General features: G+C 47.2%; 1 protein-coding gene across 3 annotated transcripts in view; it reads right to left on the bottom strand.

Moving 5' to 3' along the window:
- The window catches only part of MASP1 (MBL associated serine protease 1), a 64,755-nt gene that overhangs the window by 13,455 nt on the left and 36,193 nt on the right, over window positions 1-15,107 (bottom strand). For all 3 annotated transcript variants that reach the window (XM_046658928.1, XM_046658930.1, XM_046658929.1), the window contains exons 9-10: window positions 9,725-9,862; window positions 8,818-8,892 (exon numbers count right to left, since the gene is read on the bottom strand). In XM_046658928.1, coding sequence (XP_046514884.1) covers window positions 8,818-8,892; window positions 9,725-9,862 — 213 coding nt within the window. The remainder of the gene's footprint in view (window positions 1-8,817; window positions 8,893-9,724; window positions 9,863-15,107) is intronic.

The following is a 15,107-nucleotide window of genomic DNA, read 5'->3' as shown; positions in this document are numbered from 1 at the left end:
AGCAGCCATTTGAATATTTAATAGATCCACAACCATTGACGGAGACAGAATGGCTCTGGGCCCATACCTGGAACTTCCACAGTGATATTTACACATATAGGAGGATACTGTTTGAAATTTTAGCTCATGTATTCTTCACCCCTAGGAATTCTTCTTTCCCTGTGGCTCCCCACTATTGAAGTTGGAGCGTCCATTGTTTTAGGTGAGGCTAGATAGAGCTTTGACTTTTGAAAGAGAAAAGTGGAAACCAAAGTATGGAAACACAGACTTTCGTTTGAAGAGTCAGGCATCATGATAAAAGATTGGTAGGTTTCAAGGAATCAAAACCTGGAGAACTGAGCATATAGCTTTTACTATAAGCCACAGAGAAGGGAGGATGGAGAGTAGTTTCCTGCCTCAGGAAAGAGAAAAAAATACAGGAGAAGTCTGGAGATGGGGGGAGGGAGAGAAGAGAGGGAAAGAGAGAGGGAGGGAAGGGAAGAGAAAGGAGGAAGAAGAGGAGGAAGAGGAGGAGATGGAGGGAAGGTTAGGGACTTTAAACATGGCTCCTCCCTCAGAGTTCACAGTAGTTGCCTGGTCCCTATCCCCAGGGATGTTCAGCGTGGAGGCATTCCTCTGGACTGGCTGTGGCACTTGCTCTGTTAACCACTTCATCCCTCTTGACATTTTCCCTCCTTGGCTTCTGAAGCACATCTCTTCTTGTGTTTCTGATCCCTCTTTTTTGTCTCTTTCTTGGGCTTTCTCTTCTCCTCTCCACGTCTTCCACACAGGTGTTACCCTTGCTCAGTGCTCAGCCCCTTTTCTTTTCTGCAAACTTCCAGTAGATAATACCATCTCCTCCCATGCCATCATCCCACCTATACCCTGATGGATTTCAAATCAGTGTCTCTCATCTGCCCTCTCTTCTGAAATATTCCTTTCTTCCTTATTCCTTCCTTATATCTCCAGCTGGATTGCTCATAAACTCTGCAAGCACAGCAAAACCAAGCCCTGGTCTCCACCCTTCACTAACCTTCTCCTCTTTGTTATTCCAGATGTCTATTCATGTCTGCATGGACCTCATTCTTCTTGCCTCCCTTTTCTTCAACCCTCCTATTCAATCAGCCACGAAACCAGTAAAAAATATTACTGGGAGAAGCAGAGAGTAACGTGTCTCCTCCACTCCATGTCATAGTGTGCTTTCCATGTAACCTCATGACACCTCAGTGTCTCAATATGTTACAACATAAAAGTCCAAATATCTAGAGGAAAGTAAAAATCTGACATGTAATAGAACACAAGACATGATAATCCTTGAAACCAGCTACATATAATGTGTAAAGCAAAATTTAGTTCTCAATAGTGTAAAAAGCATGATGTTTTCATTATGATATAAACCCCAAAAAAAGTCATTGCCTCTCCCATACTCCTGCACCTGCAGTATTTCACAAGACGCCATTATACCAAGAGCTGTCAATACAGCACTTAAATACGCAAAATATGCAAACTCCCCCTGCCGCCATGTCTGCACTGTCACAGCCCTGGGTCTGGTAGGGTTTTGCCAACTCTCTCCAGAGTTGCAGTGGCTTCCTAATCACTCTTTCTAGCTCAGCTTCACCCTACTTTCCACACCTTGCTGCCCTCATCAGACCTGCTGATACAGAACTTCCTGTGGGTGCGACCCAGGAATCTCCATTGCTAACAAGCACCCCAGATGATTCTGATAGACCCCAATTGGAGACTCACTGGTTATGGGTCAGAGTGCCAGCATGGTGTTCAAGACTCCGTTCTCCCTCAGTCCCCACTGCTCTCACTCTGCTCATGCATGCCCTCCTGCTTGACTGTCCACTTGGACCCTTCTGTCCCATCTCCCAGTGCATCCTTTGAAACCTCCCTGTAAAGCTCTCCAGATCCCCTTCAGAGTATGAATCTCTCCCTCCGTTAAGTTCCCATAATACTGCAATCTCTTATGTTGTTTGACTCCTTTAGCCTGTCTGAGACCTACATGCACACGACGCTGCCTTGCATGCTAGTTTGAGCTCTTTGAAGTCAAGGACCTAAAAGGCAGGTGGTTCAATGAAGGAACGTGCAGCCCCTGAGAGGACACATGTCAGGAATCAACCCCATTCCTCATCACCCCTTTTTAGATGATGTCCAGGTGGCAAAAGTTGTAGTTTTTCTAAAATGGGAGAGATTTTGGCTTAATGAGAGGCTAGTTTCTCTTTAAAGTGTCAAAGAAACCAAACATCAACAATAACCAAACTCTAAAACAAAGGCTGTTGGTTATCCATAGAGGGTTTATTTCCACGTTAGACCCCTGACAGGAGAAACGGAGTGCAGAGGCACCTGACAGAGCAGTGAAGCCTGTGATAGAAAATAGACAAATGCAGCATCCTCTACATACACCATTTGTAGACGTAGGAGTGTGCTTTCATGAACTGCCTTGGAAAAGTAGACACTTCCCACTTGTTTTCTTGGAATCCCTCTCAGGGCCTTCTCTGGCTGCTTTTCTCTGATGGAGAATCCGTAGGAGAGGGACATCCGGGAAGAAGGAGGACGATCAGCCTGGTGTGTGTGAGGGAGAGGCTGCTGGCAATCAGAAGCACTGAGTGCTAGAGCTGGAAAGACCCTGAGGGAGATCTAATGCCTTCCTTTTACAGATTGGGAAACTGAGGCCCAGAGAGGGAAAGTGATTTGTCAAAGGTTATACAGCCAGTTAGAGGCAGAGCTGGGGCTAGAATCCAGGACTCATGTTTCTCCATCTCTTCTCACTGCCTTTCACTAGCAAGTCTCTGCTTGTCTTGACTCTGGTTCCTGGAAACTGGAGGAGTGGATCCCTCTGAGCATCCATGGATAGACGTTCAGAATCCACGGTGGATTCTCTGAAGGGCTCAGACCATGGGCGCACTGGGCAGTCTGGTGGGATCAGGTCACTCCTAACGTCCTAAGGCCACCTTTCTTCCATTCTCCTGCCCAGAAACACAGCAGGGCATAGTGTGCACCTTCTCTTTTTCCAAGGATCCAGCTGAGTCTCCAACCTAGAGCTTTGGCTCAAGTAGCCTTTTAAGATGACATATTTCAAGGCTGGAAGATTGCTTCATGCTTGTCTGGAGTGGCAGATGTGGACACTCTGTGTTGTCAGCTGGTATTCAAGAGTGACATATGGGCCCAAATTACTGTTTGAGTTGACAGTAGGAATTTAGCAGGGTTGGGGAGCCTCCCACTGCTTTTCTCCTTCCCCCAGTCGCTGTGAACCTTCCCAGCTTTCTCTTTGTCCTTTGAAATTCCTTTAGCAGGGAACGTAAGCGATAAGGCTTAGACTGCCAGAAGCTTTTGGGAGGGAAAGCTCAGGGACAAAAGTACGTAAGGCCTTTCACTAGGAGAGAGGGGCCTCCCGAGTACAACCCCTGTCTCCCCAAAACTGAGTGGTGTTCTCCTAGAAGAGGGACTACACCTGTCTGCGCCGAGAGGGCAGTGCTGGGAAGATACATGGACTCAGCATTCAGCTCAATGTAAGAAAATATTTTCTAACAACCAGTTCCAAGCTCAGTTACACCGACAGTGGCACCAATGGGTGTGGTAAGTGAATAGGCGTGAAGAAGGCCCTGGGGTGGAGAGGAATGTTGAGCAGGCCCAAGGTCTAGCTCCCTCATTGTGCTGCTGGGGAGAGTGAGGCCCAGAGAGAGGAAGCAACTTGCCCAAGCCCATGGACCCAAGTCTCTTGTGTAGAGACCTTTCCCTATACCACACTCCTGCCTCTCAGGGTCCAGGGGGCTGTCTCGGGAGGATGGGAACAGCATGTTCCATTCCACTTGGTCTGGTGGGTAACATGGAGTGTGCCATTGGAAGAGTGGTGTGCAGCCTCAGTTGGGCTGGGGCATGGCAGGCAGGCCCTGAAGAAGTCAGTCAGCTCACCGCTCCACTTGGAGCTCCCCTAGACTTTGTGGGGAGCCCATCTGTTCCCACACCCAGTCCACATAGTTGGAGACCTTTGTGTAGACCCCATAGACCTGCTTACTGCCACATTCTTCAGGCCCCCCCCCAGGACACCAGGCCTTGAGCCACCCAGCGTTGGCTCAAGTCATCAAGGATGACGAAGGCCCCACCACTGTCTCCAAGGCACGTGTCCTTGCCACCCTCGTAGTAGCCAGCACAGAACATGTTCTCCGTGACACTATAGTTGCCAGACCGGGACTCATAGCTGGTTTTGCACTCGGCGTGTGGCACCACGGGTAACTTGACATACTGCAGGACATCTGACAAGGTCCGCGTGCCACTGCTGATGATCTCGTCCACTGTCACGTTAGGATTAGAGATGCCCCAGCCGGCTACCAGGCCCAGCATGTAGGGCGCAGGGCCTTCGGGCTCAGGCCTCGGCAGGCAGACGGGCATGACGTGGGGTCCCAGGGGCACAGGCTCCCGCAGTTGCACCAGAGCTATGTCGTGGTTGTAGTTCTGGATGTTGAAGTCTGGGTGGAGCACCACTCGGGCAGCTGAGCTGTTGACAGCCCCCGATTTGTCCCGCACATCATGCAGCCCCAGGTAGACGGTAACATGCTCCTTGGAGACCGGTGTCACTGTGTTATCTCTGCGCTGGGAGCGCAGCACATGGGCTGCTGTGAGGATCCAGGACTCAGAGAGCAGGGCCCCACTCCCAAACCACTTGTCATTTGGCACCCTCGAGGTGTCCTCCACCACGATCAGGGCCTGCCATGGGAAGAGGCCTGGCTCAGCATTCCGACCCCCAATGATCCGCTTGACCAGGTTTGGCAGGGAGCGGGAGGGCTGACCACACACTGTAAGGAGAAGGAGGGAACGGGGACAAGAGACAGAGACTGGTCAGGTCAGCCATGTGAAAAGAGCCACTGAAAGAAATTCACATCTCATCCACTGTAGATTATGCCACCACAGGACCCTACCCTACATCATGCAGGGCCATGCAACCCTGGGAGAGTTCTGCATGGGGTCATCTCGGGCCTATGTCTTTCTAATCTGGCCCACCTATAGTCTGGACTTCTGGAGCCAGGGCCATCATGGAACTGACCTTTTCATACATGGGGCTTCACCATCCTGAACCGTTTCTAGCCAAGATCACTTTTGGCCTGGATCTTCTTTAGCCATGCCTATCTCTAACAGTGGCCGCCTCTCCCTTTTCTTCCTTAGAAAGGCATCTCATAACTCAGAAGTGGGCCATGCAGTGGGAGCTTAGAAAACTTCTGAAAACCATAAATCATGGGCTTTGGGAGATGGAAGGAAGCTAAAGGACTGTCTAGCAGGTCACAGCAAACAATGGACTGGGAGCCAAGACGCTTGGAGCTTTGACTCAGCTTTTCTCTCCTATGTCCTATATGACTCTGGATAAGTAAATTTCTCTCTCTGGATTTCAAGTTTTGATTTACTAAATGAGGCAGTTGGTCAAGATGATTTCCAAGGATACTTCAATTCCAAATTCCTTTCATTTTTATTTTATTTGTCCTGGCCACCCCCATTTTATAGATGAGTAAAACTCTCCAGGTTAAGTGATTAGCCTAAGGTCACATGGCTATTAAGTTGAGTAGCAGGGGCTTAACTAGATTCTAAGATCAATGTCTTATCCTGTATCCCACAACGCCTCCTTACATATGAAGATCACAGTCATGGGCCCTCTAACCTTTTCTTCTCTGGCCTGAAGGACTCATGCTATGAATGGATGCCCAAGGAACCCAAGGTTAAGGAAAGGTGGCATAATCTACAAGCAATGATGCATGGACCCTGCTCCGAGCCACCCATCATTGCACCCAGAAACCCTGTAGTACCTTCAGGGGAAGAAGAAAGGTCTGCTTAAACTTCATTCCACCGACTTGTACCCCGAGCATGCACATGCACCACCAGCCTCCTGCAGCCAAATGCTTTGGCCCATGAGCAGAGGGTCTTCAGTACCAGCCCATCACTGACTAAGAACAAGCTCACATGGGCCCTTCCCATCAGGATTTCTTAGGCCTGGGAGATAAGTCCCCTGTGAGTGTGGGCCTCCTAGTTGCAAATGGCCAGGCTATACTCCTTGGCCCTGGACATTTTCAACAATCCTTTAAAGACCGAGGAGCATTTGAGTTTTCTTGGCAACTTGAGGAGGTCATGCTTTCAGTAACCGAATGCTTTGCAGATGGTCCGCTTCCTGAGGCCAAATGCTTCTTACATGATCCTGAGACACTCTGTTATTCACCCCAGGCCAGATGTGAGCTGGCTTTTGCTAACTCTTTGTGGCTTGGCCTTTGAGAGTTGATAGCCAGACTCCCAACTATATGCAGAAGCCTACAAATGACACCTCAAGGCAAGTCGATGACTGGCCCTGCACAACTCCTTTAGTGCTGAAAGGCCCTTTTCTGGTGAGGGACATGCCAATTGCTCAGTCCATGGTCACAACAAAGCCAGCACTGAGGGATGCCTTTCTTCAACCAAGGTGCCAGTATCATGCCCCAGGTCACAGAATGTCAGAACTGGGGAAGCTTGGAGAACAGCTAATTTACAGATGGAGAAATTGAGGTTAGAGAAGGCAAGTGAGGTACTCAAAGTCATTAGTGGCAGAGCCAGAAGTGGAGCCCATTTCTTCTGATTTTAGCTTCATTTTTTCCACTAATGTCTGTTTTTCTTCTTGATATTCTCTTGTCCTTTAAAGAGGTTGAATGATGCAACAAAACTTTGAGAGGGCTCATTGAAATGGGGCCATTCTGATTGGTTGCTAGCATTCTTCATCCAGTCTTTCCTGGGACAAAAGAACCTTCTGGAAATACTAGAACTTCAGCTGTGCTGAAGCCAGACTTGGACTCTAGAAGACTAGAGGTATTGAGGGAGGGCCCTTAAAAAAATGTGATATTCTCGAATTCTGGGTTCATGAGATGGCATGAAACATAATCAGAGTCAAGAATGGCTCAGGATTGCTGGTGTTGACATCAAAATTCTTGGGTTCACTTTCCAGCTCTGCCCCTAGCTTTCTGTGGGTAGCCTTGGGTAAATCATTACACTTCACTGATCCTTAGTTTTCTCATGTGTAAAATAAGGGGCAAAAAACATTTGCTTAGCAGTTTCCTTGGAAAGGTAGATATTATGATGCTAGATGAAATGGCTTTCTCCATTCTTGCTTGCTTGGGTTCAATTTCATTGTTTTAGGAGGACAGAATTTAGAAATCTCTGTCCTGGTCCAATGATACACCATTGTTCTTCTCAATACCAAATATTAAAAGAATTTCATGACTCATTGTGTCCAAGATGCTTTGTTTAAATATAGAGGATGATGATCATTCAGAGTCATAGAATGTCATGGATCACCTGGTTCTGCTCCCTTACTTCTGAGGTGTGGAATCCTAGCCCCAGAGAGGTGAGATTACTTATCAAATACCACAATTAGGAAATTATAGCACCAGGACTAGGACCCAGGCTCTGACTCCCAGTTCAATGCCTCTTCTCCCTCCAGAGGTTGCAGCATGGCTGCCCAGCATGGAATCCACCTGCAGTGCTGTTTTCTTTGGGCCATATAGTATTTTAGCCAAATGGGAATTTGCCCCTCCAGTTTGCCACAGCTCCACCATTCCTCATCTCTGAGGCTTTACTAACTGTGGCCCTTGGGTATGCTTCTGGCTAAGCCTAAATGAGTTGATGGAGGTCAGCAGAGTGGGGAGGTTGACCTTTCCCCTGTGTCACCTCCTCACAAGTTCCTTCTTAGTCATAAAACCCCTCTAAGTGAAGTCTCCCCAATCCCTCCAGTCCTCATCCCTCCACTCCCAGACAGCCACGTGCAGGGACTCCTCCTTCTCTGGGATCTCATAGCACCTATGACGGCCAAAACTGACTCCCAAACACCAACACTTTCGTCAGTTCTTAAGTATAATGGTAGACGACTCCTTAGCCTTTCCATTTTAACATCTCATCTAACATCTAGGAGCCTAATGAGGTATCAAGGGTAACTAAAATGGACCATTCAAATAACACACTATCTCAGTTTACCCAACACTCTAATTCAGCAAAACACAAATGCCACCCAACACTTAAACATACAGCAAAGCTCCGGCTGTTTGAGCAAACGCACGGGCAGAATCAGCACGGCTCCTCAGCGCTTTCTTGAACGGCTACATCCTTCAATTACTGCTCTTCCTGCTTTTTTTTTAAAGTGTAAATTTCTGTATGGTGAATATTAAATTTAATTTTTGTGGGTTCTTTGTTTAACCCTACAGTGTGCATTTGGGGCTATAATTTTCTAAGTCGTCGATTTGAATATATGTATGTACTATGGTTGCAATGCAAATCATCCATACTTTTAATGCTAAAGCAAATATCCACAAAATATCCCCCAAATCTGTATGCACAGTGACACTCTCTGTTACCACAAAATTCTTTTTTCACTTTAAAGTGAGGTCAGTAGGTGAGCCACGGAGCGGCAGCAATCGGTAAGACTTGAACACACCGCTCTTTGGAAGAACTTCTTACTCTCTCCTAGAGTTGTTTGTTATTTGTCTGATGCTGTTCATCTCCTCTACAGCATAATGAGTGATTGAGGACAAGGTGCCCACTTTCTTGATTTTCCTGATGCATGACAGGTGCATATACAAACTGTGTGGGGTGAAAAACCTGGTGGAAAGGGAGCAGAACTGCAGGCAGAGGAGACAAGAAGGCTCTTGGCATGATAGAACAAGCTGAAAGAAGGTGTGAGGCTGGGCTTCTCTGACCTTTGACCCTCTGAAGAGATCTCTTAAAAAACAATAAAGCATCATGGTCCCACTCCCTATTCCATTAACAAGAGCACCTGGGGCCCCCAAGGGCCTTGAATGGGAGACCATGAGGCAGAGGACTTGGAGGGTGAGGTACCTGGCAGGCAGGTGGGTCGGCTTCTCCCCAGTACTTCATTCATCCAGACTCCTTGGGCGGAACAGGTATATACACCTGGGAGAGTCAGGAAAGGTTGGGGCAGAGGGGGAAAGTGGTTGATTATAGCACGTAGAAAACAGAGCTGGGCTCTTAATTCCTCTGTTGTGGATCCTTGCGAGTCTTCCAAACAGCCTTTCTGATGCAGTTCTCTCTAAGCTAGTCCTCTCTGCAATCTGAAGGGCTTTCTAAAGTGAGAATCTGACCATGTCCCTCCTCTGCTCAAAATCACCAATAGCTCCCCATTCCCCTCAGAATAAACAACAGGCTCTTCAGCATGTGGTCCAAGGCTCTGTGCAGCCTGACCCCTGCCTGTCTGGGGGCTTATCCCTCCTTGCCCGGGCCCTAGCAGACACATTTCCTCATTAGCCATGCAGCCTAGGTTCCCACGTTCTCTGTGGAGCACTGTCCCTTCCCTCCCTTCTCCACCTAACAAACCCTTTAGTAACCCACACTTGTGTCCACCATCTTGTTTGAGCCTTACAATAGCAACGTGAGCTATTTTACTGCTCCTTTTTTGAAGTGAGGACTTGGATGCTTTGAGAAATTACGAGAATTTTCTTAGCACTAGTCTGTGGCAGAGGCAGAGCCCATTGGCCTTCCCATCTCCCTGAGGGTTACTTCTCTGCCAGAGGCTGTGAGGGTGTATGTGTGGGTGTTGGGTTACCATACAGTCTAACTCTTGGGGTGTTAGCCTGAGGCAGGGAGAGGCGAGGCATGTCTCTAAGAGTTTCTCTTCCCAATTCCTCCCAAACTGTGGCCAATGGACTGGCTGTTTCAGCCTCCAGCCTAACGCTGAGACTCAGAGGGTATGAAGCAGGAGTGGGCTGGTTTAGCGTGGGGAGCTCACCTGTGGTATTGTGGAGCATCTTGTAGTAGGGCTGCTGGCAGGAGTATCTGATCTCAGATTTGTATGTGGTAAGTTTGTTCCTGGTAGGAAAGGTAACCAGCCCATGTTCCAGCTCTGCTGGGGCTCCACAGTCTGCAACTGAGAGAGAAGAGAATGAGACCCCTCAACTACCCTTTGTTCTTCTTCTTGGGGCCATCTGGTGGGTCTGTCTCACATGGATGTGCGCAATTCCAGAGAGCAGTGCTATAGTCTATGAGATGGGGCACCATTCCCATAGCAGTCACCAGTGGCCCTACTTTTGGGGTCCTTCTCATCTATCGTGTGGTCAACTCACCTGGCCTGGTGTCAATTCCAGGGCAGGAGCAGGACTGCTGAGATTTAAGCAGACCACAGTCTTTCCCTGCCAGGGCCCTTTCCTTGACTTCCAGTTCTGTTGTGCAATCCTCTTAGCCTCCTCTGCCCAAGCATGAAGCCTGTGGCTCAGCGAGAAAATTCTGGCTCATGTGAACCAAAGAATTTTCAGTTCTTCCAGACCCAACACATGCTGAGTAAGAGCAGTTAATGTGTTCACATTGGAGCTTGGCATAAAGAAAACAAAAACAAACCAAAAGAAACCCAGTTCCTGCATGAGTCCACAGCCCCACCCTGCTGGCTCTCTGCAGGCACAGAAGGCAGGGGGTAGAGTCAGGTGTGAACCAACTTTGAGTCTTCATCTGCTCATTGTTTCCAATTGTTGGTGCAGGGACATTGGGGATGGCTGCAGAACAAGACCAAAGATGCCTGCTTCTCAGAGGTGGTCTTAGAGGAGCTGCCAGTCCAGCTAGATCTTAGGGGAGTTGCCAGCACTGATAGAGTCCAGCATGAGTCTGCTGTGAGCCAGGTCAGAGGATGAGGACCCAGTTTGTCAGTGTCTCTTCAGGGGCCTCCATTAGGGGATGGTGCTCATTTCTAAGGAAATTCTAATCTTAGGTCTAACAGCCTCTGCCGGAATTGAAGAATCATAGAAGACTCATATAACTTCACAGTTGAAAAGGAACCTGAAGGCAGGCAATCTAGAATACCGTCTTTAAAGGTGAGCCCAGAGAGGAGACTTGACTGGTCTAAGGTCACACAGTGAGTTACGGTCAGACAACTAGAACTGACCTTAAACTCAGTGCTCTTTTAAGTAAACCAAACTGACAGTTCTTAAGGATCTGTTTTCTAGCTAAATTGGCCTATAATCAATATTAGCTGGGTAATGGCAGACATTAGCTGTCAATGTTCTGATAATTTCAGAAGACAGCGTTCCAAAACTATGGCAGAATTTCCCGAATTTCCCTCATCTCATCATAAAGAGAGATGGCACTTTACACCTGAGATGCTACTCAGAAATGCGACTTTTAGCTTTAGGACTACAAATGCATCTTTCCGATTGAACAGAGCTAACTTAAACTATAGGTGACTCGCAGGTCCTCCAGGGTGGAGGACAGGGGTGAAGGATGAGAGTAAATGCAGGTAACTCCTATCCACAAGGGAGGCAAAAGCCAAGAGAACTGCTTAGTGTTTTGTCCTGGCCTTCAGCTCCCTGGTCAAATCATTCCCATCTGTTTTGATCACCCCAAAGTAGAGACACACTTCTACTCTGCAAGGAAAGCATGGGAGGGTCAGCACTAGGATAACAAGAGGCGATAATGTTTATTAAGTGAAGCTACAAAGAATTTTAAGTGCATTTTCCTGTTGGGTCTCACAGCAGATTTTTCTTCCTCTTTTAGAAAATGCCGTTGATGTGTTCCTGGATCTTGGTAGTATGACTCTTGTCTATCTTAACTTTGCTCTAGCAGGTCGTTTTGCTGAAGCTATCCTTAAGACTTATTACCTAGTTCGAGGTGGAGGAATTCCAGGGTTGGTCTTAGACATGGCGAGGTGGTCAGACTATTGGGAGCCTGTTACATGGCCAGCACTGGTGGGCAGAGATTTTCTGGATAGAGGACCTACTTTCACTTAACTCTAGAGAAGTAAATTTGCCCATGGATAAAGCTGGTCCTACAACCAGACAGGGAGAGTGATAAATAGTGGAAATAGAGGTGACCTCAGCCTGGGTATAGTGAGCAGGGAAAGGGTGCACCTCTCCCCAAGTGTACATGGCAGGCAGAGAGCCACATCTCTCTGGAACCTGGAGACAACTTGCCCTTCGAGTGGCCTTTAAGCTCTGCCTGGCACAATCAAAGATGCTATATCCAGACCCTGCCTCTTCAGCTAGTCTTATCTTTTCCGCTCTGTGAAGGGTCTCATCTTTTTCTCTGAAGCTTCTTCTGGCCACTTCCACACTCTGGACTCAAAATGCTCTTCCTTTTTCCATTCCCTTGGCCTCTCTTTCTCATCATTCTCCGGGATGCAATGTAGCAGCCCACACCCTGTCTCCACTGTCACTTCTTGTTACCGTTTACTTTCCTTCAGACACACCTTTCTTGACCTGCCGTCCTGAGCATGCTTTGCCACAATTTGGGGGCTTCCTAGAGAACTACATACAATCAGCTCACCCTATACTCAGGCCCCAGGGATGTCCCCATCCCAACCTCATCTTCATCCCTTCCCCCAGTGCACTGGTGCTCCAGCATCACAGACCCCTAGCTGTGCTGCTGTCTCACCTGCTGCTTTCCTCACACGGAGAAAACCCTGTGGTCCATGCTCTGGACTCACCCTCGAGGCCTCGATCTGACACTGCTTCTTCTTGAAAGCCTTTCCTCACTCTTCTAATCAGATCAGGCTACTTCCTCATTTCTCCCTAAGGAGACTTTTATTCATCTCTCTCAGATGCATGTATCTTACGTTGTCTGGTATTGCAATTATTTGGGTCCATATCAAATCTTCTGCCTAAATTATGACTCCCTCTATCACACTGAGTACAATATCTATTATAATTTGTGGCCTTAAAAATATTGATCCAGCTGACGCTTGTCTTTATTGGTTGCCCCATCTCCTCTCTCAGGGGCTCCCCTGCCTTTGGATGGCACCTCAGTCTCTGGACCTCTCACTGTCTACGCTTGCGGGGTTCTCCCCTCATTGAGAGGCCATTAAATCACCAAATAGACTGAGAAGTCACCCTGTAATGCAGGAGTTCTCTGATATGTCTACCCAGACTTTGTTCAGGCTGAAGCAGAGATTCCCAGAATGCAGGCTGCCACTCCAAAGCCCTTTCTTTATCATTATTTATGACCCAGTGATGTTCCATGGTGCCAGAACTGACAACCACTGTTCTCCAGTGTGATACCTATGTTTTGAAAAACTTTAATCAAGGAATTTTCAGAAATGCAAAATTTGCACGCTCCAGAAGAAAAAACATCTGATGATGGAATTTAAGCCCTGTGTAAGGTGTAGGTGGAAGAGAAACTTTCTGGCAAAAGAATATGTCTAGATTTCCTTAAAATCCATGCTATATGAGTTATTGTTAGTTTCACCTACTCGTGGTTGTTAAGAAAGTAGCAACGGGTAAAAATATTAAAGTCATAAAGTCACAGGCATTCTGCCCCAATTAAAATTCAGCTGTGGCGTGGACTAGAAACCAGGGCCCATTTGACCTGGTCAGCCATGTGATTGTATATTAAATCTTGTGTCTCTGGGACCAAAGTCATTTTTCCTTTGAGAAGAGTACAGTCCACTTAGAGGTGCTAAAAAACATCCCCCATTGTCTTTTCATTATTTTCCAGAGTAATGTTTGAATGACGCATGAACCCTGACATGGAGAATTGTTCTCATACACACAGCAGTTTCAGCTGCTTGAGGCTGGGCTGTCTTCCCAGCATCCATTCTAATCCACACTGCAATGGGAATTGGAGTGTTGGTGGGGTGGGGAGGGGTGGAGGAGCTCTGGGACCCCGGGGGTCTTGGGAGTGATCCATTCCCGGATGTCTGCACTGTGTGGGGTCCCGTCATTCATTCTGTCACTTGCTCTGACTCGAGTTCGCTCTCCATATCCATTTCGGTTTCTGCCACCATGGTGAAGATCAAAGAGGGGTCAGGAGGTACAGAGAAAGGAAGCAGAAAGAGGAAGAGAGAGAGAAAAAGAAGAGAAAGAGAAAAATTAGCAAGCAAAGCAGAAACAGTTCACGCAGGAAATACAGAAATCATTCCACCAGAATTGATTAAGAATGCACAGTTTAGGTACAGCCAGTGTGAAGGACAGTTTGGGATTGTGGAATTTGTACCACTCTGAAAATTTGCACAGTCATAAATCCTGGGTCATGAGGATTATAATATTCTGCCCTCGGAGCAAGCTTTGCAGTCATCTCGTACCAACTCTCATTTGACAGATGGCATTCTGAGTGGAGGAGGACTTATCCGGGGTCACCACAGCAAGGTGGAGGCAGGGCCAGGACAACCACCCATCATTTCCACTTCCTGCTCCAGTGCAAGTTTCTTCACCGCATACTCACACTTCCTGTCTGTTCCTAATCCCATAATCTCTGAGGACTCTCAATTTCTCAGTCGTTTTTGTCTTTGCATCTCCTCTAGGACCCAGCACATGCTTGGGATGGAGAGATGCTCAATAAATACCTACTTAGTGAATGAGCAGAGATGTCAGGAGTCTGGGGATTTGAATAGTCCTAATCTAGGCTATGCTGGGACAATTGGGTCATATTAGGGAGAAAAAAAAAATTTCTTTTCTTCAGTTCAAAATGACAGGCATTCTTTTGTATACCAACATAAGTCACATAAAATAGAACCATCATATACATAGTGCCGTACTCTACCAACATTTCTGTTACAATCAAAAGTGTGTGTGTTTCATCAGGGAAAAAAAATATTATTAAGTTTTCCTACTTTCTAAAAGCAAAGTGAGAGGAACCAAACCTCTTCCTAGAGAGGGGGTTGTGTGGGAGGAAGAAATAAGCTTTTCATTGAGCTTTTCCTCGTGCTCCACAGGTATGATACAAACATTAACTCAGTTCTCAGAAAAATCTAGAACGTGGGAAACCGAAGCCAAAAGAGTCTGAGTAAATTGCTTAGGGACCCTCAACTGGTTGAGTCTGGGTTTGAATCTAGAACTTCTTGGCTCCAAGGCACACGCTGTCATCTACACCCCACATCCTCCTTTACCTCGTCCTTTAGAACGTCCCCTTGCTTTGCCCTGCAAAGTGCTTTGGGTAGAACTCAGTCACAGCACTACACATAAGCTGTGTGTTGGAGGAGATGGTGGATATGTCTACCATCATGTGAGTTCCTCCATGGCTGGACCTTGTATTTTCCATCTGAATTCCCTATAGACCTCTGCACAGGTATCCAGTAAATCTTTGTGGAAACTTTCTGTTGAACCCATAAACCATCTCCCTTTCACCACATTGGGCTCTGACTCCTGCCACATCATCTATATAGATTTAAAAAAATTAAAAACAAGCATATTCTG

The sequence above is a fragment of the Equus quagga genome, chromosome 4 (genome assembly GCF_021613505.1).
Source record: "Equus quagga isolate Etosha38 chromosome 4, UCLA_HA_Equagga_1.0, whole genome shotgun sequence".
Taxonomy (NCBI): Eukaryota; Metazoa; Chordata; class Mammalia; order Perissodactyla; family Equidae; genus Equus; species Equus quagga.
This window is presented reverse-complemented; position numbering and strand designations above follow the sequence as displayed.